Source organism: Neolamprologus multifasciatus, chromosome 22 (genome assembly GCF_963576455.1).
Source record: "Neolamprologus multifasciatus chromosome 22, fNeoMul1.2, whole genome shotgun sequence".
NCBI lineage: Eukaryota > Metazoa > Chordata > Actinopteri > Cichliformes > Cichlidae > Neolamprologus > Neolamprologus multifasciatus.
In genome coordinates, this window is record NC_140459.1 from 5,656,946 (window position 1) to 5,679,866 (window position 22,921).

Here is a 22,921-nt window from a genome sequence, read left to right on the forward strand (position 1 = left end):
TAATTACCGATTACTTCCCCAAAAAAGTAATCCCGTTACTTTACTGATTACTTATTTTCAAAAGTAATTAATTACTTAGTTACTTAGTTACTTAGCTACTTTTTTAAAACACGCTTTACACCCTGAATAGGTGATAAAGTGATAGATCTTTCAGCCCAATTCTACTTTTTCTGCATAATCCATCATACAAAATGTAATCAAATGGAAAAGTCTCTTTTTAAAACTTGTTTTATTAGTTTTAATCTTTTAACTTTATGCATCAAGCAAAAATTTAATTATATGCAACATTCTCTGACTGGAAGAAATTTGTTTAACATTTAAACTTATTTTCTGCACATTCCAGCACATAAAATAAAATATTTTTTGTGTTTACACTCAGTCTTTCAAATAGATGCAAGTAAAACACAGCAGAAAATAAATAAAGTCAAAGACTAGCGGTCCTGTTGCTCTATTTTCACCTGTAAAGCAGGAGTGAGGCAGGCGGAGGTTTACCCTGGTGCAGGTGTGCCGCAGCGGTCAGTGGAAGGATATGGCAGCTTCTCTGTGAATTTCCCATTACGTCGTAGCTACTCGGTGGTAGCTTGGAAGTTTAGGGGTTTTTTCGCTTTAAAAAGAAGTTTTCTTCCCACGCACAGCGGACACTAATGTTTTTGTCACTTTTTATGGAATCAAACTCAAAGTAAGGTCAGTACTTCCACGCTTTAAACGCTGCATGCTCATACTCTCTCTGCACTCGATATATGATCCATTGTTGATCTGCGCACAGCTGTTGTCACAAACGTCGCACTCGCTTACGTCACTGTCATGAGACATTCTCGCAAAAAATCACGGTTTTAGTAACGCAGTAACGCAGCGTTCCTACGGGAAAGTAACGGTAATCTAATTACCGTTTTTGCAATAGTAATCCCTTACTTTACTCGTTACATGAAAAAAGTAATCAGATTACAGTAACGCGTTACAAGTAACGCGTTACTGCCCATCTCTGGTGTCATGTTTATAGTATACTGTCGTCTTACATTTTTACAGATGTAGTGATTATCGACAGATGTAAAAATTTTAATGCTGTGGCAAAAACCTGCCCATACTGCAGCACAGGGCGAGCATACAAGGCTCATGCAACTGAACTGAAAACCTTAAGGTCCTTGAAGGGCTCACAGACGTAAGCCATTAAATGAAAGATAAACTTTTTCTTTCCATTTGTGAAATGAAAGTCATCTACCAAGATGTATATTTCAATTTTCTCATTTGACCCTGTTTGACCTTTTTTTTTTTAATTTTTCTTAAAAATAACTAAACAATTCACTTTCAACTCTTTAAGATGGAAAAAAATCATGTGCCACAATAATAGAAATTATTTATCATTGTTTTATCATTTGGTTGTGTCGTGGAACGGCTGTGTGTTGCAGGAAAAGAACCCAAAGATAATAAATAAATAAATCAACAATAATAATAACAAACAAAACACTGGGTCATCGACCCAGGACCGCGACAGGTTGTCTTATATTCATTCTGGCTAAACTCTCACTCATGCATGCTTCCTTATATTCATATGACTATGACAGGATTGACCCCCACACTGAAAAAAATATGTTGTTGGATTTACTTAATTCAATGGTGGACATTTGTTGCACACAGATGTTTTGCTTTGGCACCAACTTAAACAATTGAGTTAAATTAACACAATTTATTCATGTTCAATAAACTTGTGCAATTTGTGTTGATAAAATGTGACTTAAACATGTTTTGATGAAGTCATTTGAGCTCTTGGAATATTTTAATCCTCCACAATTTTCTCACTTTATCCCAACACGATTCAGTAACTTTTACCCAATACTACTTGGTCACTTAAATACTAAATGTTATCTTCAAATTACATTTTGCTATTATATTCTAGTATCAAATACACAATTTTCAAATGGAGGCCTTATAACAGATTGTATTGTTCTCTTCCAAGATGGTTGCTGGCATCCACCAGTAACCTTTCAAAACAAAATGTCTAATTTCACTGCATTGACAGTAGGTAAAGAATTAAACTGACATTACTCCTCTACTGAATCTATATAAATCAACAGTTAAATAATGTCAGTTCTTCCGTGTTCTCTGGAATCAATCACAGCAAAGAAATTAGACTGTTTCTTTTGAAAAATGTTACAGGTAACCATTTTGGGAAAGAACAATACAAAACATTCTATTTAAGGCCTCTGATGTCAAGATTCAGTTAAACAACAATTATAACTAAACAATTTGAGGTAATGTTAGTTTCCATTAACATTAAATTAGGTTACTGAATTGGCAAACACCTTCCTATTAACATTACCCATTTTACCCCAATTACTAAAGAAATTAGCACTTGCAGGTCAAAACCTTTATTCAAGAGATGCAAAAATAACATTGATACAGTGACTGTCAAAAATTACAGCACTGATCATACTGACATCTTGGTTCAAAAGAGCACACTTAGAAATATTCAACGTTCTTTACTTCAACTGAATGAAAATACCATTTCACACGACCCATATGGGATATTTAGACTGTATAACTGTTCACGCTACATCTCTTCACTAGTAAAAGAAAGAAAAAATACAAAGAGAAATTGAAAAATGCTGCCAAACAGACAAACAGAGAACTTGTACAGAGCAAAAGGAAAAACAAACAAGGAATAAAAAGGAATAAAAAAGGTCCAAACAGCATGGCTACTGCAAAGGTCACGTTATCCAGATCTTGAAGAACTACTATACCCTCGATGATGATGCCAACATCAGAAAAGTCATTGCCTGGCGCATCCTCTGGAGACAGATGTTCATTGTGGTTTTCTCAATCTGTGCAGTGGCCTCAGTCAAGTCCTGGTTAAACACAAAACATTTCTTTAAGATTCCTTTTTAAACTCATCTCTTTTGAATCTACCAATTCTAATGTTAGAGTAATTTAAACCATTGCAAGCAACATAGTAAATAGCTATAGCCAAAGAGGGGCCTGCCATGCTGCCATTCATGGTCTAACAGAGTTTCTAAGAGAGTGAAAAACATAATAATTTCAAATGCTTTACATTAGTTTTTGTTAGAAAGACACCGGCCCATCAGAAATCCAGGTTATGTCACTCAGAAGATGTTAGAATTTAGACTTTCAGCCCCACAATTTGGTTAGCTGTTGGTCAGTTGGTCATTTTTTTTTTCAAACAAAAGCTAATGTAAATATCGGTGGGATTTTCCTTTGTTCACTAGAATGACAAATTTAAAGTTTTTTCACACTGATGTGACCCCTAATATAGGGGTGGGGGTGGGGCCTCAAGGGCCGGTGGCCGAGTTCACTACCAGGCCTCATGTGAACTTCAAATTATTAAAGAGGACTACTGGTCCTAACCAGTCCAATGAGGATCAAGTGGATAACTAAATGCATTTTTAAATGTTGCAAAGCCACAATCTACTCATAAAACACTCACCATGAACTCCTGCACCAAGATGTTACAATTGTCTTTCACATAGATGCGGAGCACTTTGACGAGGGACTCCCTTCGAGCATTAATGTCATCCTTAAGTATTATAACAAAGAAAACAGAGATTTGTGAACTTTTCAGTAGCACAGAAGAAAATGATCCCAGACACACCAGCATCTACAAAGCAATATCAAAAGTTCCTGTTTGACATCAACTTTACGGATATATAGTTTCCAGAACATATATTTTTAAAGAAAGATAACTTTTTCTCAGTGGGCCAGTAAATGCATGACAAAAATTATGGCATCCTTTCAGTGGAATCAGTACTCACAGATAATAGTTGACTGTTTCAAAGGATGCAGCATAAAAATCATTTACTGACCTAATGAAATACATATACACTTTGTAGTTAAAGAATTTTAAAGTTCTTACTGTCATCATGGCAGCTACATCCTTTAGCTTTGTGCCCTGTTCCCCCGATCACTTTGCAAACACTTTCAGCAGACTGTCAGAGAGAAACTCAGCTCTGTCAGAAACCTTGACTGTAAAGGCATGGTTGTGATGTACAGGTTTAGGAGCAGAAGTCCAGTTGTGAACATACCATAAACATGCAGACCCGACAATGTTTGCATGAACATGCTTTTCAGCATCTCTTTATTCACCACTTTTTACACACAGTTGCTGTACATACACAGCTGGCTGTAGCTTTCCAGGTCACAGCCCAACACATACCAACAACAACACAACAGCAGAGAGAGCACAGACTTAAGGTGGCAGAGCGTTATTGCGGATGCTTCCACCTCCCGTGCCACAGAACTGCAGACCACGCCCCGCCACACACATTAAGCGGGGAAAATAAATATTTAGCAGATATTTTACAAATATTTTTCATTTTTAGGAGCATAGTGCTTAAAAAAAGAAGAAGTAAATTCAGATCAAGGCTCCGCTACGCTCTGAAAGCCCAAAGGCGATATAAGGATGACGGCTCACAACAGTTTTTGTTTGCGACCCAGTGTTGTGTGCATTTTAGTTTTATTTTGTTGATTATTTTATCTTATCGCCGTTTCCTGTTTTATTTTGAAGGAGTCTTATGTTCTTTGTTCATTGTATTTAGTTCCACTTCCCTTGTCCTGTTATTAGGTTTATGTCAGTCAGCTGTTTCCCCATATGTTCCTACTTCCCCTGATCACCTCCTGTGCATATTTAAGTCCTCTGTTTCCTGTCTTTGTCAGATTGTCTGTTAACGCTATCATAGTCACAATTATAGTGTTGCATAGGGGTTTTTTTTTCCCAGGTTTCATGTTTTTCTCATGCCATCATCCAAATAAAGGATTGCTTTTTGTTAAAAACTACAACTCCTCTTCAGTGTTTGCTTCTGGGTCCATTCAACAAGACACACTGGCGTACCCCACGGTGACAGGATAATTTAGTGATGGTCAAATGAAGCTTTCTGAAGCATTGTATTGAAAAACGGTTCATTACTTGAAGCTTTTCAACACAGTCCTCTCTGGTGACATCTGGTGGCCAAGAATATGAAGAGCAGCTTGAATCCACAAAATAAAACCAACTGCTTCTCTGTAGCGTTGGCTACAGAGTGGAATTCTCTCTGATACTGGGCCACCGTTGTGTTGCTTTAAACGTGTATTTTTTGGGGTGACAAAAATGTCGTTTATTTCTTTAATAAATAATTTTGACCAGTAAACTTTCCTTGTTTAAATATGCACCATGCCATGGTCTTTCTTTGCTTGTGATTTCTTGATGTTGGTAAATACAATAATTGAAAAATACCATGTTACATATAATATACATATAATAATGTACAACACATTATGGAGTATACTTCTGCTGTGAGGTCCTGCCTCCATGTACTTTTGCAGTTAATCGCTAGACAGGGTATATTTATAAATAATATTACATTAGGGAAATTTTCCTATACATATTTTTGACCTGGGGGTAGAATTGATTGTGAACTGGAAAGGGAAAATGCTTATGAACTTGCAAATTAAAAACATGATGTATTTAAGGTAACCCTTTTCCATTTGTATTTAAGAAGAGAATTTGTTCTAGTGTGCGATGGTCCGAACCTGTTCCTTTTCATGGAGATAATTTCTCCTGCCTTAAGGAAAATCCCTTCACATGGCACAGAGGAGGCTGGAGTGCACAGAAACTGGTAGAGATGCAGTTATAAAGTCTAACTGGGCCCCACAAACTATCAGCTAAAAAGAATAAATAAATTAAATTGCTGCACATTTTGGAAACTAACAGTTTAAGATTATTTAAAACATAAAATATACATTTTTATAACATTAAATGTAAAGAGTGAAATAGAAGTTTTTCTAAAGTTATTTAATGATATTTATATTATGAAAAGCAGATTTTTGATATTTTAAGTTTTTCCCCGTTGTCAGATAAAATAAACACGCACAAAACAAAAGCAAACAACAAGAACACAAAGCTGGAAAACCCACCCGATTGACCAAAATCAACTCAAAATACTCCCACACAACAGAAACTCCTCTATTGCTCGCTGGCTCCAAATCTCTCAGTGGAAGGATCAGTGGTTCGCTATCTGTCACCATCAAAACACTCCACAAATCCCGCGAATGATTCACTTACTTATAAACCATTGAATCAGACACCGAAGCAGTTAGGTTGTAAATGAAGCTTCGGACGTCACTGATCACGTGACTCTGGCCAAACGAATCAAGCTTCGACACAGTGCTTCTGAAGCAGTGTGTTGATTTTTTTGACACACGCACCGGAGCGTCAGCTTCAAGCGGGCCATCACAAGGATAATTCAAGTTTAGCTTTTTAATTCGTTAGAGACCTTAAACTGGGAGTCTCTTTTTTGATATAATTTTTAAAGAATTCAAATTGCATTTATAACATAAATAAAATGTAATTTTCTCTGTAGCAAATCATGGATTTCATAAGCAACATACTATAGTTGTTTATAAAAGCATAAGGCAAAAAAAAAATTAAATTAAATTAAAAAAAATATATATATATATACATATATACATACATACATATATATATATATATATATACATACATACATATATATACATACATACATATATACATATATACATACATATATACATATATATATACATATATACATATATATACATATACACATATATATACACATATATATACATATATACATATATATACATATACATATACATATATATACATATATATACATATATACATATACATATATATACATATATACATATACATATATATACATATACATATATATACATATATACATATATATACATATATACATATATATATACATATACATATATACATATATATACATATATATACATATATACATATACATATATATACATATACATATACACATATATATATATATACATATACACATATATATATATACATATATATATATAAATATATACATATATATATATAAATATATACATATATATATATAAATATATACATATATATATATATATATATACATATATATATATAAATATATACATATATATATATATATATACATATATATATATATATATATATATATATATATATACATATATATATATATATATATATATATATATATATATATATATATATATATATATATATACATATATATACACATATATACATATATATACATATATATATATATATATATATATTTTTTTTTTTTATCTTCATTTTAGATGTCAAAAAAGTATTTGCGGCTCCCAGTGTTTTCTTTTCTGTGGAAACCAGGTCCAAATGGCTCTTTGGGTGTTCAAGGTTGCTGACCCCTGGCTTAGGCCCATGTGTGGATGGCCATGGTACTTACGATACCTATAGCAGAAATACTGGCAAATAGTAAGGGCAATGGTTGTTGATGCAATAGATGTGCTTAGGGTGTCGTGATATTACACAGCAATACTAATCTGTAGGTGTTATAGAATGAATAAATCCACAGACAGGTTTTCTTTGTGAGTTGTATTTACAAAGCCTTTTATTCAACCAGGTCAGGATAACAAAGACAAGAAGCAGTCAAATTTTTAGATTACATTTCTCCTCAACTAAGTATTTACAAATATGGCACAAAATATCAGACCAATTAAATCTAGGTCATCACCGTGTGTCATACAGAAAGCATGTTGCTGTTTTTGTGGAGCATAGGCACTCCTTGGTGTGTAGCAAGCAGTGAGGAGACAGCAAAGCATGGACAAAGAAGCTGTATCAAAGCACTTATCATCATACTTCGTTTTTGCATTGCATACAGGTCCATCACACCTTATTGCTCGGTCACCCTAGAGTTGGCCAATGGCTGGAGGTGGAAGTGCGAGCAATGCTCAATCAGCACTTCTCCCTCACCACTGAAGCAACAAAGCAAAGGTGAGACTTTCCTCTACAAGTTGGTCTTTGTTAGAGCGCTTTACTTCTTTGTCAGTAAACAGGTGTATGCAAAATGTTTTCCATCATCTGACTAGCTGGACACAGGAAAACATAATTGGATGGGTAATAGATGTAAAACCCTGGGTAAACAGACTCTGAGAATTTGGTTTCAAAGGTGTACAGATGAACAAGTTTGTCACTATTAGAGGAAGCATCGTAGAAGGACAAAGTGCCTGCAGGCCAATCCAGATACACACCAACTCTGCCCAATCTAGTCAGAGAAAAAACCATCCTCACCTTATTATCATGGTATGCTACAAGCCTTTTATAAAACATGTCTACAAAAGGCATGAAGGGTTTTATTTTAGACACAATTTTGTAAAGTGCGTCTCTCAAAGGAACAAAGGATTCACTTTTATCCACACCAAAATACCAGGATATCTTGTTACATCCAAGCTCTAAATCATTCATTCTTCCCTTCCTTCCAATTTCTTTGTATGCAACAGCTATGCGAACATCACTCGGCATATAACCAGCGCTCCACTCTACTTCCCAATAGTGGCGACCAGTCAGCGGCTGTTTGCACAGAACCTGTGTATGTCCATCAAATCTCTGTGGGTGATCTGGATAGGTTTGCCACGTCCCACATGTTGCCTTCTTGTTGTCTTCAGATAGAGTGAGGTAGTTATTTGCAGTGTCTGGGTCCAGAGTGAGATGACAGTAATCTGAATGAAAGGCAAAAACACAATCTTTTAGGAGTCATCTACATAATCTTCCACTTCAGTCAAGTAACTTCTAATATTAAAAAAAACTATATTTGGTTTTTGTTGATAATTACAACAATGCCTTTAAATATTTGATGATTTTGAAAACTAGCAATCTAGGAAGTAAATACTTACTCCAAAGAAAATGACTTCGCTTTTTTATAGTTCTGGGATCCCGTATCTTGGGCTTTGAAAAATGATCAGTAATCATTCTGCCCTCCTTGTACTGATAAATGGTGGCTCCTTTGTAATTCTGGTGTTGTATAGCTGCTACAAGGAAACAGAGCTGGGTGCTGTTCTTGTATGCTCTGTAAAGATCCATGAAAAAATCTGCTACTTTTTTCATATGATCCAAGGTATCGTCTAAATAATACCATGGGTCTTCATTGGCCATTGCATCAAGGTTGAGGTCAGCATTTTTCAAACCGGTGAAAACAAAGCAAAATGCATGATTTACACCTGTGGCAAGTACTGCTCTATCTAATTCTGACTTATTTTGAACAATCTTTATTCCCTCCATCCTCCCTAAAAATGACCTGATGATGTTGATTTCTCTCTCTACATAGTCAAGGCACTTGCTAAGATTTCCCAGATTGTATGGTGACTTGTCTAAGTCATCAAAAACGTCGTTCAGTGAGCTCTCATCCGCTCTACCTTCACGAATGGAGGGAAGCACTCTTTTCAGAGTTCGTTGGAAGTCAGATATTTTATCACTACACAACTTCTGAAAGTTTTGTAGGTAATGTTTGATTTGTGGGAAATGCTTCACCACCACCTCATCCAGAGAGTCATTGCATCTCTCTTTCATCTCCTTTAGAGCTTCCAGAGTATCTTCAATCCTCCTTAGTGAGTCAACGCTGATGTCTTTTACCAGCTCTGCACCTCCATACCCTAATGTCTTCAGTGGCGTCAGCCAAACTTTTATAGGAACAGCATTTTCACCCTTTTCCTTCAGGATCCTTGGCAGTTCTGCAATGGTCTTCATTGCTTCTTCAAATGTTGTAGGGTTGCTGTCCAGAATGAAGTCTCCAAAGAATTTACAGGAGAATTTCTTGCTCAGGTCTTTTTCCTCTTTAGTCAGCTTTCCCGTCCCGGCAAGTTTCCCGTCAACGTGGATCTTCTTTATTAAAGCATCCATGCTTCCCTGGATGTCCTTCACTTGGCTACTGTCTAACTTCTCACTATCAAATGCAAACAAGGCATTGGCCCCATAAAGGATACCAGTGACTATATGTGTAGCTGAGATACTTTCTATAATTTGTCTCTGCGGTTCATTTATGGTGCCAAATATAGATGCTGATAATTTTCTGAGGCTGGTGGTAGCTTGGTACTGAATAGTCACTCTGCTTTGGTTCTTGGATGTCTTTTTATCCGTCAGATATTTGCCAGATCCTCCAACTTCTACACATCCACTAAGAAAACTGGCCTTCAAAGAAGGTTCTAAACCCAACAAGGAACATCTGGATTCAATGGAGTCGCAAGCAGAAGTTTCAAACGTGCTGCTTCTTTGAGGTCTCTCAACTGTGTGCTCTTGTAGAGTGCGATCATCCCACAAGGTTAAACCTAAAGAAATGGCAAAATGTTAGTTATCTTATGAAGCTTTTGGTAAAGTCAGGAAATAATGTGCAGCTCATGATTTTATGAGCCATTATTATCATCATTATGTTACAAGATCATAACTGTACTTTATGTGTGACTATTGTTTTATTTCCTCCCTGCTTAAGAGCAGTATTGCTTATTCTAATTTGTATTTTCCCAAGCTGACTTGAACTTCCCATTGAGTTCTTTGGGGAAGACATCTGCTTATAATACTTTCCTCCTGTGTTTTAGGGAGGCAGGTAAGAAGCCTCTAGTCTTTCATTGATTTTAGCATCTTTAGCTTATAATAGATAAGTGCCTTAAGACAAATATTGTAATTTGGCACTTAACCTAACATCGTTTCTATAAATAAACATCAGTGACACCTGATTTTGTTTTGCTAAGATTTAGTGATAATTTATTACTTTCCATCCAGTTTTTAAATTCTTAATTCATGATTTACATCATCATTATTAATATTACTATTATTATCATTATTATTCATCCATTCGCCTCCGCTTATCCTTTGTAGGGTCGCGAGAGGGGCGAGAGGCGGGGTACACCCCTGTACAGGTCGCCAGTCTGTCCCAGGGCCAACACTCACATTCACCCCTGCATTCACACCTATGGGCAATTTAGATTGTTCAATTAACCTATCCCCACACGGATAGGAAGCTGGAGTACCCGGGGAGAGAACATGCAAACTCCACACTGAAAGACCCCGGCCTCATGGTGGAAATGAACTCAGGCCCTTCTTGCTGTGAGGCAACAGTGCTAACCACCGTACAGTGCTGCCCCCATTATTATTATCATTATTATTATTATTATTATCAGAAAAAAATATTCGTTTCATCAGAAAATACCATTAATTTTGATCTTTAAGACACCTTGAACATGTCCAAGCATTTATATTACTGACGAGTATATTTAAACAATCTTTTTTTTAAAAGCAAACCATTTATGTTTATAATAAAGACAAAACTTACCACATATTGGCTCATCCGTTAAAGCATTGTAGAGCATTCCGAGATCAAAAGGTCGACCCAGACCAGCCACTGTCATCGTATCTGAAGCCATGTCTCCGACCTGATGAAAAAACCATTTATCATACACCTTTAAATTCTGCATTCCAAAGAGAGAACCAAGCAGCAGTGGACTGTTGCTCACTGACAAAACATACCAAGAGATACCCTGAACAATCCAAACATGAAGGCAGCTGCTGATAACAAACATAAGGTAGCTCAAATCTGAAATTTGAAAATTAAAACGAGTAATGATTTTTATGACTATATTGCTTTCATGACCATTGCAGGTCAAAATCACAACAGATACAAATTGTATGCAACTCCTAGCACTGCGTTGGCATCGGGTTTAGGTTATTAGTTATTATATTATTCGTTTTATTTTGTAACAGATGTAATGACTCATATTGGTGTTTGTTAAACTGAAAAGTAGTGGAGTATGTGATGATTGTTCGTGAAGCAGGGCAACCTTTGCAGGAACCAGAGTGGTAAGGGATACAGCAGCACATGGCAAGATTTGTACACATACAGGTTTGTACAAGCCACTTTTGGCTGCTCACTTGTCACAAAGATTCACAACAGTGGATGCTAATCCCAGGGTCAAACATCTGATATGTGATATCCACCTCTGTTCTATATAGAATAATTAATGTCAATGAAACGAAACACATACAGTTGCACATACAGACCATGTGCAGCTGGTCACATACACACATGCATGTGTGGCAGTACAGTCAAGGAAACTTAATGATTTTATAGTGATGCTGCCTGTGGAAATTTTGCCACCAGGATATCTAAGGGTTTAATATTATTAAAAGAAGGACACACAGGTTTGAACAGAATGAATGACTGCAGCACACCCACTATTGGCCTAAATGCTGCCCTATAAAAACAGCATTACATATGCTTAAAACAACAAAACAAAAGAAAGAAAAGAGAAAGAGTGGACTAGGATATGATTTACCAGTAATGCAGGGCCAATAAAAGGGATACCACACAGTCTCACATTCAAGGTGCCGTATTATAGATCACACTGCTACTGGTCCACCCTCAGTTCTATCAAGAAACAGAAGAGAAATCAAATTAATAATCAATAAAAGTCACTATTAGCCTGATTCAGTGGATTAGTGGCAGCTTAGTGTCAAATTTCAGGGGATTAACAGTAACAGCTAAACGTTATAGATAAAATTCAAATTTAATTAACGTTACAATAAACAAGATTAGCAATGAATAGGGGAAAATAGATATAACAGCATGTATGTAAAAATAAATAAAACAGAAACCCATCCAAAAAGTAGCTGCCAGAAAAGACATGTTAAAATCTGTGCATCCACCCAAGGCGGAGCCAAAGATGACATCAGCTAAAGAAACACTTAACTTTTAAAACCAGTTAGAACCAGTGTTCGGTCGGTAGGAGAACAAAAAATCCAGCTTCAGCCCTCAGATACGCGGCAATCACCAAATCACAGTATGGGGCCTCGGGAAACAGTAACAGAGAAACGGTGTTAGGTTAGATAGCGGATCTTCAAAGAGAAAAGGCCCCGATGGGAGGCCACAGTCATGCAAATGTAACCAAAGCTGGCAGGCGTCAATAAACACATGCTGCCGAATGAGGTGGACTGGCAAGCAGACACCCAGAGATAAAATCTGTTTGTTTGTTTGCATAAATATAACAAGTGGCAATAGTCAAACTACGCAATTAGCCACAGTCTATTTTCCACGTAACATATGAAAATATAGGGTGAAGTCATATACATACGGTGCATTAATCCAGCAGAAAACGGAGTACAGCTGCCCCTGAGATAACACCCGGTGCCTTAATTGCTCCACGTTTCGTACTTATTAAACAGACAACGCAGCGAACACACTGCGTTGCACACCCAAGTTTACAGCAATGTAAGCCGGCAGTTCGGCGAAAATCTCCTCTTAAACTCGGGCGCCGAGTTTAAGAAACCGCCCCGGTAACTCCCACCTCCATACAATCTCAACAAATCACAAGCATTCTTCGTCTTCTTCTTCCATTTTAACGGTAGGTTGCATCCATAGATTTTGCATTACTGCCATCTCCTGGATTTTACTTAGATCACCTCTAACTCTTTAAATCCTCTTAAAAAGTCCTGTATTTCTCAGAAATTGAAGAACCAATTCCTTTCCCTTCGTGAAATCATAACCCCGCAACCAGCTTTTCAAACCTGAATTCCCCAGTATTTCCCATTTCTACCCTCATCATTCTCCTATAGTTACCATACCTCCTGCAGTTAATGAATGCTTAACTATTTCCATAACACCACACCAATTACATAACCCCGTCAGATGTTTCCCTATCCTTAAAAAAGTGCAGCAATATGATGCAACAAACACAGCAGTACTGCTAATCTAAAATACTCAAAGCTTCATAGAACTGAAACAAACATTTATTTTTAGCTCCATTCTGCTGCTGATACATACTTTAGGTTTCTGAATATTACACTTGTTTCTGCCTTTCATAGTGTTTACCTTGAAGGCCCTGAGTACTTTTCCCACACTGAAAACACTGGAATGATAAAATTATTTGAACATCACCTAATAAGACTGATTCAGGACAGACAATTAGGCTACGTTCACACTGCAGGTCTTAATGCTCAATTCCGATTTTTTGATCAAATCCGATTTTTTGTGTCTGCTTGTTCACACTACAAATAAAATGCGACAGCAAACGTGCTCTAGTGCAGCGGTCTCCAACCTTTTTTTCGCCACGGACTGGTTTATGCCCGACAAAATTTTCATGGACCGGCCTTTAAGGTGTCGCGGATAAATACAACAAAATAAAACTAGTACCGGTACCGGAAAAAAGAAAATTTATTCATAACACACGTGAAAAGACCCAGAAAAACAGAGTAAACGATAAAAACGATAACAAAATAACGCTGAAAACCGATAAAAACCCTGAAAACTATACATTTCACGCCTGAGCCTCAACTCTCGCGGCCCGGTACCAAACGACTCACGGACCGGTACCGGTCCGAGGCCCGGGGGTTGGGGACCGCTGCTCTAGTGAACGCTCAAAGCGGCCCGCACGCGCAAAAGAAGACGTCACACACAACGCGCTCTGTTTAGACCCAGAGCAAACAATATTGTTTGACTGATGGCCCTTAATATAAAGACTTCGGACTTCACGTTTCCCAATTTTTGCTTTAAGTTATTTTGTTATTTACAGAATAATGTAAATAACCTAATAATGATCCTTATTGCTGTTTTAGAGGAGCGGTGCTTCAAAGGATAGTTGCAGATTTCTGTCAGAATCTGCAGATTATACAGTACAAATAAAATGTTCACGTTTCTCCAACGTTGTCTTCCCAACAGTTTCACTGGATGGTCAGGAAGCGTTCGCGATGTCTTCTCGGGAGCTGATAATTGCCGTCTGTCTTGTGTCAGTGACGTAAAAGACGGATTTAATGCGACATGGCCGTTCAAACAGCAGCTTTCTGAAACATCGGATATGTATCGGATTCAGTACCACATACGAAAGTGACCCAGACTGGATTTGAAAATATCGGATTTGTGCCGATCATGGTATTTTTTTCCTACCATGATCGGATATGGGTCACATAGGGTCAAAAAAATTGGATTTGATGCACTTTCGCCTGCAGTGTGAACGTAGCCTTACTTATTCTAAACTTTCCTAGCAGTCCTTCACAAACAGGGAACAGTCTGTTTATTTTCTCCATCTGTCAGCTGCTGCTGGCTCTTCCTCCTCCTCTTCCTCACACACTGCTCAGTTTGTCCTGGTGGATCATCAGGGGTGCAAAGCCTCACAGATGATGTGCAGCAGTGGGTCCCTCAGTCTGTCCTCACTCTGGACACTTGCAGTTGTCACACATGGAAATCAAATGTGTGATAAGCTGCAGGATTCAAACACAAGTGTAACTTATAAACACATGTTCATACTTTTATTCCACAATCAGAGAGAAAGAAAAAGAGAGAGAGTGCAGGACAGACAGTCAGGTAACAGTCTCAGGTGTAGACACTGCTACAAACAGAAGGATTTAGTGTTTGTGTTATTATGAGTGCTAAACAAGAAGAGTTCCCAGATGGTACAGTGGACACATGTGTGACTCCTGTGATTAAAGCATCTTTCTTTCAGCTTAACGAGTGAACCGTCAGCTCGTTCAAACACACGTTAAAGTCCGTTTGGCTCGACACCACCGAACAGAAGCAGCAATACAGGTCCTTCTCAAAAAATTTGCATATTGTGATAAAGTTTATTATTTTCTGCAATGTACTGATAAACATTAGACGTTCATATATTTTAGATTCATTACACACAACTGAAGTAGTTCAATGGGATATTTGAGTCTTCCCTGGTGAAGGCACAGTTTCCTTGACACGCGAACAGCTGCAGGAGAGAGAAACAAAAAATGGCATTTTTTGAGTGGCCAAATGACCAGTTGACTAAAATATTTTTTTACCATATGAATTCCCTTGGAAATCACCACTTGTTGATATTTATTCATAACCACTGCACTAAATAAAGATAACATGCAAATTCCAGGACCACTCTTACTTACCTATTCCTTACATGCAGTCAGTACACACAGGGTAGTAATGGCGTGGACACACCGGTCGACGGCAGACATGGCACCTGTATCGCATCTTCCTGTCCAAGCCTGAGGGGCAGTCAGCACACCTCACCAAGGGACCACTGCTTTCTGCTGCCACTGGTCCTGCCTCACCTTCAAGAGTGCCAGGGGTAGGGATGTCGAGCACGCTACAGATCAGGACTATGAGTTGACGTGACAGATTTGAAGAGGGGAGCCTCTGCTCTGCCCATGGTTTGATGAGTGCCAATGCCAAAGCCTGCATATAAGGCCTCCTCTGCATTTGGTTTTCACCTCTCTTCATTGCATTCTCATTGTGAATGATCCATGAGTTTATCACACCAGCATTGATCATGCCATAGAACACGCAAATGGGCAATCTCTTGGTTTTTCTTCCACAACCATAGTGCGCGCACATCTGGTCAAAAGTATCGACACCTCCCTTTGTTTTGTTGTAAAATTCAATCACTTCGGGCTTACGAGTGGGTCCTATGCTTGGTTGTGTATGCATGGATGACAGGAGCAGTACAACCTTCTTTTTTGAAGCTTTGTCGGGGAGGAAGGACACCAAGGTTAGTTCTTTGGTAAAGAGAAATGCACTGGAGCCTGGCGCGTGATTTTCTTTAACTTTCATCACTTGTGGGATCTCCCTTTTGTTTGCTTTTATTGTTCCCACTAAGGTCATGCCACAGCTAGCTACATAACATAGCTTTTAGATTAAAAAAAAGAAAAGAAAAACCTATGTGTTACTCACTAGCTGGGATGCCAAAGACACTAAACTTGCAACAGGGTGACAGCTGTAGTTGAAGAGGGACAGTAAATATGGTGAGCCTGAATGTTGTCACCCTTGAAATGCGGCAAGATCACCTGATTTTATACACTAACACTATCACCGGGTGAAATCCACCCAAAACCTACATTACCCTCTATCACTGTTGCCGGGTGAAATTCACCCGAACACATGCCTGTAGGAAAAAGCGGGATTTGGGGTAGGGAAACACCCATGCCTTCAAAGACGTCAAAGACAATGCTGAAGCTACCCAGGGACCCACCACACTCAGGCAAATGCAACATATTGAAAATTATGTAAATACATTTGCTCGGGTGAAAATCACCCGGCGATAGTGTTCTAGGGTTAAATAAAATATCTTACCTGGAGATGCAGCAGGAGAACACAGGAGTAATATAAGCACACACTTCATCTTTTTTTCCATTTTCACATTCATTAAAACAAGAAAGACAACAGACAAAAAACAACTGCAAGTGGTTGCGTGACTTGTTCAAGTTTTGTTTTCTGTTAGGCTGGGGCGAAGTTGTCTGAGTCAGAAAAAATTAAACATTAAACCGATTGTGTGCCTCCAACAGTCTCTCTGTTTTTACCATGGCATGCACACTGGATTCCACCTGAAAGCATAACAAGGACACAAGACAGGACACAACCTCTGGTTTCAGATACTTTAGAGAGATTTATTTTCTTTTATAAATACTACTTCTGCTGCTTCAATTGAGTTGCAAAAGTCAGCTTGGTTAGTAAGAAAAAGAAAAAAAAACCTGCAAAAATGTTAAACATTATTATTTAGTAAAACTACATCCCCTATATACTGCAGGTTTCAGGCAACTGAGTTACAAGTACTTATGCAAATAGATAATTTAATATGTTTTATTTCTTATAATTATAGCATCAAACTTGAAACCTGCACTGATATTAGACTGTTTAAATGGAGCTACTTTAGATGAACAACTTAATGATAGAATTATGAGGACACACATTTGTGTTTTGGGGGATTTTTGTGGAAGTTGTTGCTATTAGTCTAAAATGAAGGCAGGCAGGTTACACAAGTCCAAGATCTTTTAATGCCAATGTGAATTTAAAGGATGCAAACTGCATGCATAACATTTTTTGTGCCATTAAATGTGTAATTCAAAATCAGATTGATATTATGATTGTCACAAATGGTGTCGTTTTACCTAAATTATGAGTCTTCCCTAAATGAACTGATTGTGAGTTTTACTCTACCTGAGCAGTCAAAGCGTTTTATACAACATGCTTCATTCACCCCTTCACACGTTCAATTTCTTTTTATGCAACATTCATATACACTATGCTCTCCACTCAACAGTACCAATGCCACATCAGCTCCACTAAGGTGCTATTGAAGGCTCTTAGGCTCTGATGATCTTGTACAGTTCCAGGAATTCCAGGATCAATGTGTGAGCCACTGTCATAGGCTTTCTTGCAGTCAACTTAGGCAGTCTACAGGCTGGTCAGTCTAGACTACAGTCTCGAGTGACTGCTCTACCTAGCAGGAACTGGTGTTCTACTCCGCTGGTGTTACTGGTTATTCCTGTCTTGGCCCCACTCATGTATTGAGCTATGTGTCTATTCACCAAATACACTTTATTTACAGCATAAAAATACCCTGATCAGGGAAGAGAATGATTAAAAACAAAACCTAAAGTCCCAAGGGTCCCAATCTGGCTCCGCCACACTTCTTGGCTGTTAAAGAATTATCTTGTGATGTCTTCTGAGGTCATACTGGCTGTCATCAACTGATGTTAGCACAAGGTTTGGACCCAAATGAGGACTCGATGCACACTGTTAAACTGTTTACAGGCTTGTATTTACACAGGGAGAAATAGAGAACGTGACTAGAGCCAGGAGTGTCCGCAAGCAATGACTTGATCACGTGATCAGTGATATCCGACACTTCACTCGGCACGTCACTGCTTCACCAAAAGATTCAATGGTTTATAATCATTGGCAGAATTTGTGCTGTGTTTTGGTGATTTTATGCGAGAGATAGCAAACCACAGGCAATTACAAAGAGAAAGTAGAATTAAATACAAAGCATTATAGTCAAGAAATCACCAAATTAAAACAGATAATAAAACACTGTGCCGACCTATACTAAGAACTTCACACAGACAGAAAGCAAAACATGGAGATGAGATATACTTAACACAAGAGCTGTTCTTACAAAACACAGAGACAACACTAGCACACAAAAGGACATTTACATAAAGAAGAAACCATGAACAAGAAATATAGGAAACAAAACTTAATACTACATTCAGAACAAAATAATATAGAGTATGAGATTAACTCCTCCGAAATTTAAAAGGAGGAACCATGATATATAATTACACAAAATATTATTAAATATTACATTTGAGGCTCTTCATATCAACATCTGACAGTAAAATTATTTACTCTAATATACAGCAAAATGCAAAATGCTATCATTATCCATGCTATAATAACTATTCTTCACAACACCTGTGTCCCTGAACTGTGGAAGGCAGTGGCACAGCCAGAAGAAAATCATGGAGAGAGTGGATCGCAGAACGGCAGCAGGAAAATCACTTCTGCAGATTTAATGTCTCAGACTGCCCAGAGCCATCGTCAGGCGCTGTAAGACCAAAAATATACAGTCTGGATATTTTCTAGCCTTTTGAAGATATAATATCAAGTGATTATCTTTTTCCGTTTACAAACACACCCCTGTTCCCCAGCCCGGCAAATAAGCGAGATCAGTCCTGGTCAAACCAGTTAGACGATAAACACAATCCTAAACAAAACTGCAAATACAATTTTGGCAGTATGAATTAAAACAAACTCAAAAACTGATTTCTGATTTCTGCATTTCCCGAATGGAGAACTCTCACCTTTCTTCTTTTTGTGAGGAAGAAATGCCACAGCTACCACAACTGCCACAGTTGCAACGAGGATAATACTCATAACAACGGCTGCAGTGGTGATGTCAGCTGGCTTACCTGCTGAACAAAATACAGAAATACTTTATAATGCTGCATTAAATTTGTGCAGTTGCTTAAGAATGACTGAGAAACAAATCAATAAAGACCTGTTAGTTGATGCATCGGATATCTCTATTGAAATAATGAGTGGCACAAACTCATTCAATATTGTGCAGCACAGAGACATAACTACTTACTTCAGTTATAATCATAAGTGTTCCCACTTCAGTGAGCATCTTACTGAGTTGTTAGCAATTAGTTCTTCATAAACTAATTAGAGATTGGATTGGTAAATGTGGTAAAATTGGTAAATGTGACAAAGGTCAGCTTATTCAATATTAGCTCAGGGAACACTGATATTTCAGTGTAAAACCTTAATACCATTATAGAAACAATCAATTGCTCCAATGTGTAAAACCACTTCATAAAAAGGTTTGGGCAGGAAGAAACCTCCCGCAGAAGCTCATGACATTTTCATCTGCCACAATGATCTGGTAACTGCAGACCTGCAGCATGAAGCTACCGAGTCAGAGATGAATGCATAAAGAACAGTAATTTGTGTATCTTGTAATTGTCTTTTTTATAAAAAAAAAAAATAAATCAATAATTGCATTCATTTCTAAAGTTTTATGTCAATGTCAAAGTGTCAATAGCACCATTCAGTAAGATGCTTCATTTTAATAGTGAAGTAACTTTGAACAAATGAGAAAATAAGAAAATTATCTAGTCTTACTAATATCGGTATTGGTCCTGATCACTGCTTTGTCCAGTTTGGTGATGATGTCCTTGTTCAGACCGGACAGCTGAAACACGCAGTCATACCTGCTCCAGTCTTCAGGTGTGACTGATGAAAGTTCCAGATCAACACTCATCTGGAAGGTCCCATCATTGTTCGGAAGGATCTCTCCAGGAGCCACACCTTCATGAATCTCTTCTCCATCTTTCCTCCAGAACATCACGGCTCTGTCAGGATAGAAACCTGTAGCGTGGCAGCTGATTGGAGAGGAGGGAGTCTTCTGGAGGAGAGACACTGTGGGAAGAGCTGGAAAGAGACAGGCAGTTTGTTAAATTCCTTTTTGAATTTGACTAATTTAGAAAGGCATATGAATTTTCTCTTTCACTACTTTACATCAGATTCTGTAATTCTGCCTGCTCCCTGCAAAAAGCTCCTGCCATGAATGCCCTGAATTTTTACTCCTTTAAAAGCCCAGGGCATTCATGTATGTAACTTTATTTTTGTATACTAATTGATCTTTTTCAGCATCCCATCTCAGTTTGGTGATGACGGTCTGAGGTTTTAAAGCTGTCCATGCGCGGTTCTGTAGGTCCAATGCTAGAAAGTTTTCTCCATCATAATCATACTGACTGAACCCATTAACCTCTCCAGTCTCATCATCCCATTCACAACCATTCATCCTTTGCAAAAGATGAACACGTGAAAAGTTGGTATTTGAGTGCCAGCTTGATCTTGTGAGCTGACACAATGGATTGAAATACTGACTTAATTTCCCTCACGCTTCACAAACTGTATCCATAGGTTCATGATGCTAATATGAAGGACAACAAAGTGATTCTTCTAACAGTTCGACGTGTCAAGTTCTTCATGCAACACATGTGACAGAATATTGGTGTAGATAAACCCAAATAGCTTAAAGTTTTGTTTATCCTGTGTTCCAGTTTAACTAGTTTTCATGTTAACTGGTTATATTTATTTACATATCCCACTCTCTGTGTTCAGGATGTTGAATCGGCAGATTTGTCATTTTCAAATTTTAGTCTGCCTGTCAGTAGCCTATAATCATACAGTCTGGCAAGATTAAAGACCCTGCAAAAAAGAGATTGCTATCTCCAGTTCATGCAAATGAATACAACATATGGTAAGATGTCAATGTTATTGTCAGATAGTGATGCAAATTGTGCTTTTTAAAAATATTTAACAAATGAAAAATAACTTGACTTGTGCCTTTCTGTATTGTGTGACATAAATCACATAAATGACATTTTCTCTGTGACTCCACTGATCAATTTGATAGAAGTGCTTGTTTAACCTGCATACATCTTGTTCACTATGTCATTTTTGATTGTGAGGAGAATACCAGTCAGGATGGAAATATACCAAAAGATCATTAAGGAACCAGAAGGGTATTCATTTTTACTCTCCAATAGATTGTAAGAAGTAAATAACCTGAGGATCTATTTAGATTACATCAGGTATGTCAGCATATAAATAATGGAAATAATTTACTGGTAGAGACTGACTTACACATTTTTACCTGATAGACTCAATGTATTTGTGACAACAATGAGGACCCACACACGGCGTTGCACATTGCCATGCATTTTATTGATACAGGTTTTTACACACTCTGTCTGAACAGCTTTCCAGCTGCCACACTGCTCTCTCCCCCAGTTCAGGCAACATCCTTTAAAAAGGGAGACATGATTCGATGATGGGGGTCAGGTGTGTGAGTCTGCCTCCCCTGACACCACACCCTGATCCCACTGCTCCCCTCCCCTGCAGCTAAGCCACAAACTACACGCCACCACAGCATTGCTTCTTGTGTAACATCTGCCCTACCTTTGATTATGGTTTGGTCTGTGTTATTAACTCTGTCAGCCATGATCTGCTGTGTGTCTCCACAGACAGTCCTTTACAAACATAACTCAGTTTTCTCACCTGTTAGTGTGCAGCATTATAGGAGGTGAGTTCTTTAACTACTCTTTACAGAGATCTTTAATTTTTGGTATATATATATATATGTATATATATATATATATATATATATATATATATATATATATATATATATATATATATCCGCATATATATATATATATATATATATATATATATATATATATATATATATATATATATATCCGCATTTGAAAGAAGACCCATTACTAGCCTGTTTCAATTTATTCAGTGATTGTTGAAAGTCTCTCTTTCTTGTGGCTTACCATGTAAGGCAGGTTGCCGACTCAGCTGCTCATTTATCATATGGAAATCCTGGTTTAGGCTGCCCAATTTTTAAATTTGAAACACACATTTTTTAAAACTTCCATTTTCGCTTCTAATATTTTCATAAATGCAACAAATCTGTGACAGTCATGTGATGGTTTCGCCCAAAACTGTAGCCATGCTTGGGACACTCCCTGCTGATCTTGAGACTGTAGTTCCTCCTAAAGTGTGTAACGGTTACCTGGGTGAGCGTGGCTAAGGCCCTGTCAGTCCCTGTTCCCAGAGCGGTAAGGTTACAGCTTTTCCTGGCACCTGTTCTTCACCTTCGGCCTTTTTTACCAGACACAGCAACAACGTTTGGTTCAGATGTTTACTAGTGGATTTCTATATGTGAGTTAAATGCAATGAAAATCCAAAACATT

At 37.7% G+C, this 22,921-nt stretch overlaps 2 protein-coding genes and 1 long non-coding RNA gene across 4 annotated transcripts; all 3 read right to left on the reverse strand.

The window, feature by feature from the left end:
* Window positions 1-3,367: 3,367 nt before the first annotated feature.
* LOC146492732 (uncharacterized) lies at window positions 3,368-5,061 on the reverse strand. Its single transcript, XR_014871847.1, has 2 exons — window positions 3,866-5,061; window positions 3,368-3,529 (listed from the first exon to the last, which is right to left on the reverse strand). It is a non-coding gene; the product is annotated as an uncharacterized LOC146492732 (long non-coding RNA).
* A 2,354-nt stretch (window positions 5,062-7,415) lies between these two features.
* Window positions 7,416-13,590, reverse strand: LOC146492733 (stonustoxin subunit beta-like). Of its 2 annotated transcripts, XM_085147924.1 has the most exons (6): window positions 12,964-13,590; window positions 12,583-12,681; window positions 12,169-12,260; window positions 11,169-11,268; window positions 8,740-10,167; window positions 7,416-8,565 (listed from the first exon to the last, which is right to left on the reverse strand). In XM_085147924.1, the coding sequence occupies exons 4-6, from the start codon at window positions 11,257-11,259 to the stop codon at window positions 7,892-7,894; spliced, it is 2,193 nt and encodes a 730-aa protein (XP_085004050.1). In that variant the 5' UTR covers window positions 11,260-11,268; window positions 12,169-12,260; window positions 12,583-12,681; window positions 12,964-13,590; the 3' UTR covers window positions 7,416-7,891. The 2 variants fall into 2 exon arrangements, with proteins under 2 accessions (XP_085004050.1, XP_085004051.1); XM_085147925.1 differs by lacking the exon at window positions 12,583-12,681.
* A 6,651-nt stretch (window positions 13,591-20,241) lies between these two features.
* Window positions 20,242-20,987, reverse strand: LOC146492734 (major histocompatibility complex class I-related protein 1-like). The gene is made up of 2 exons (XM_085149415.1): window positions 20,745-20,987; window positions 20,242-20,600 (listed from the first exon to the last, which is right to left on the reverse strand). Exons 1-2 carry the CDS (start codon window positions 20,950-20,952, stop codon window positions 20,257-20,259), a joined length of 552 nt encoding a protein of 183 aa, XP_085005541.1. The 5' UTR covers window positions 20,953-20,987; the 3' UTR covers window positions 20,242-20,256.
* Window positions 20,988-22,921: the final 1,934 nt, after the last annotated feature.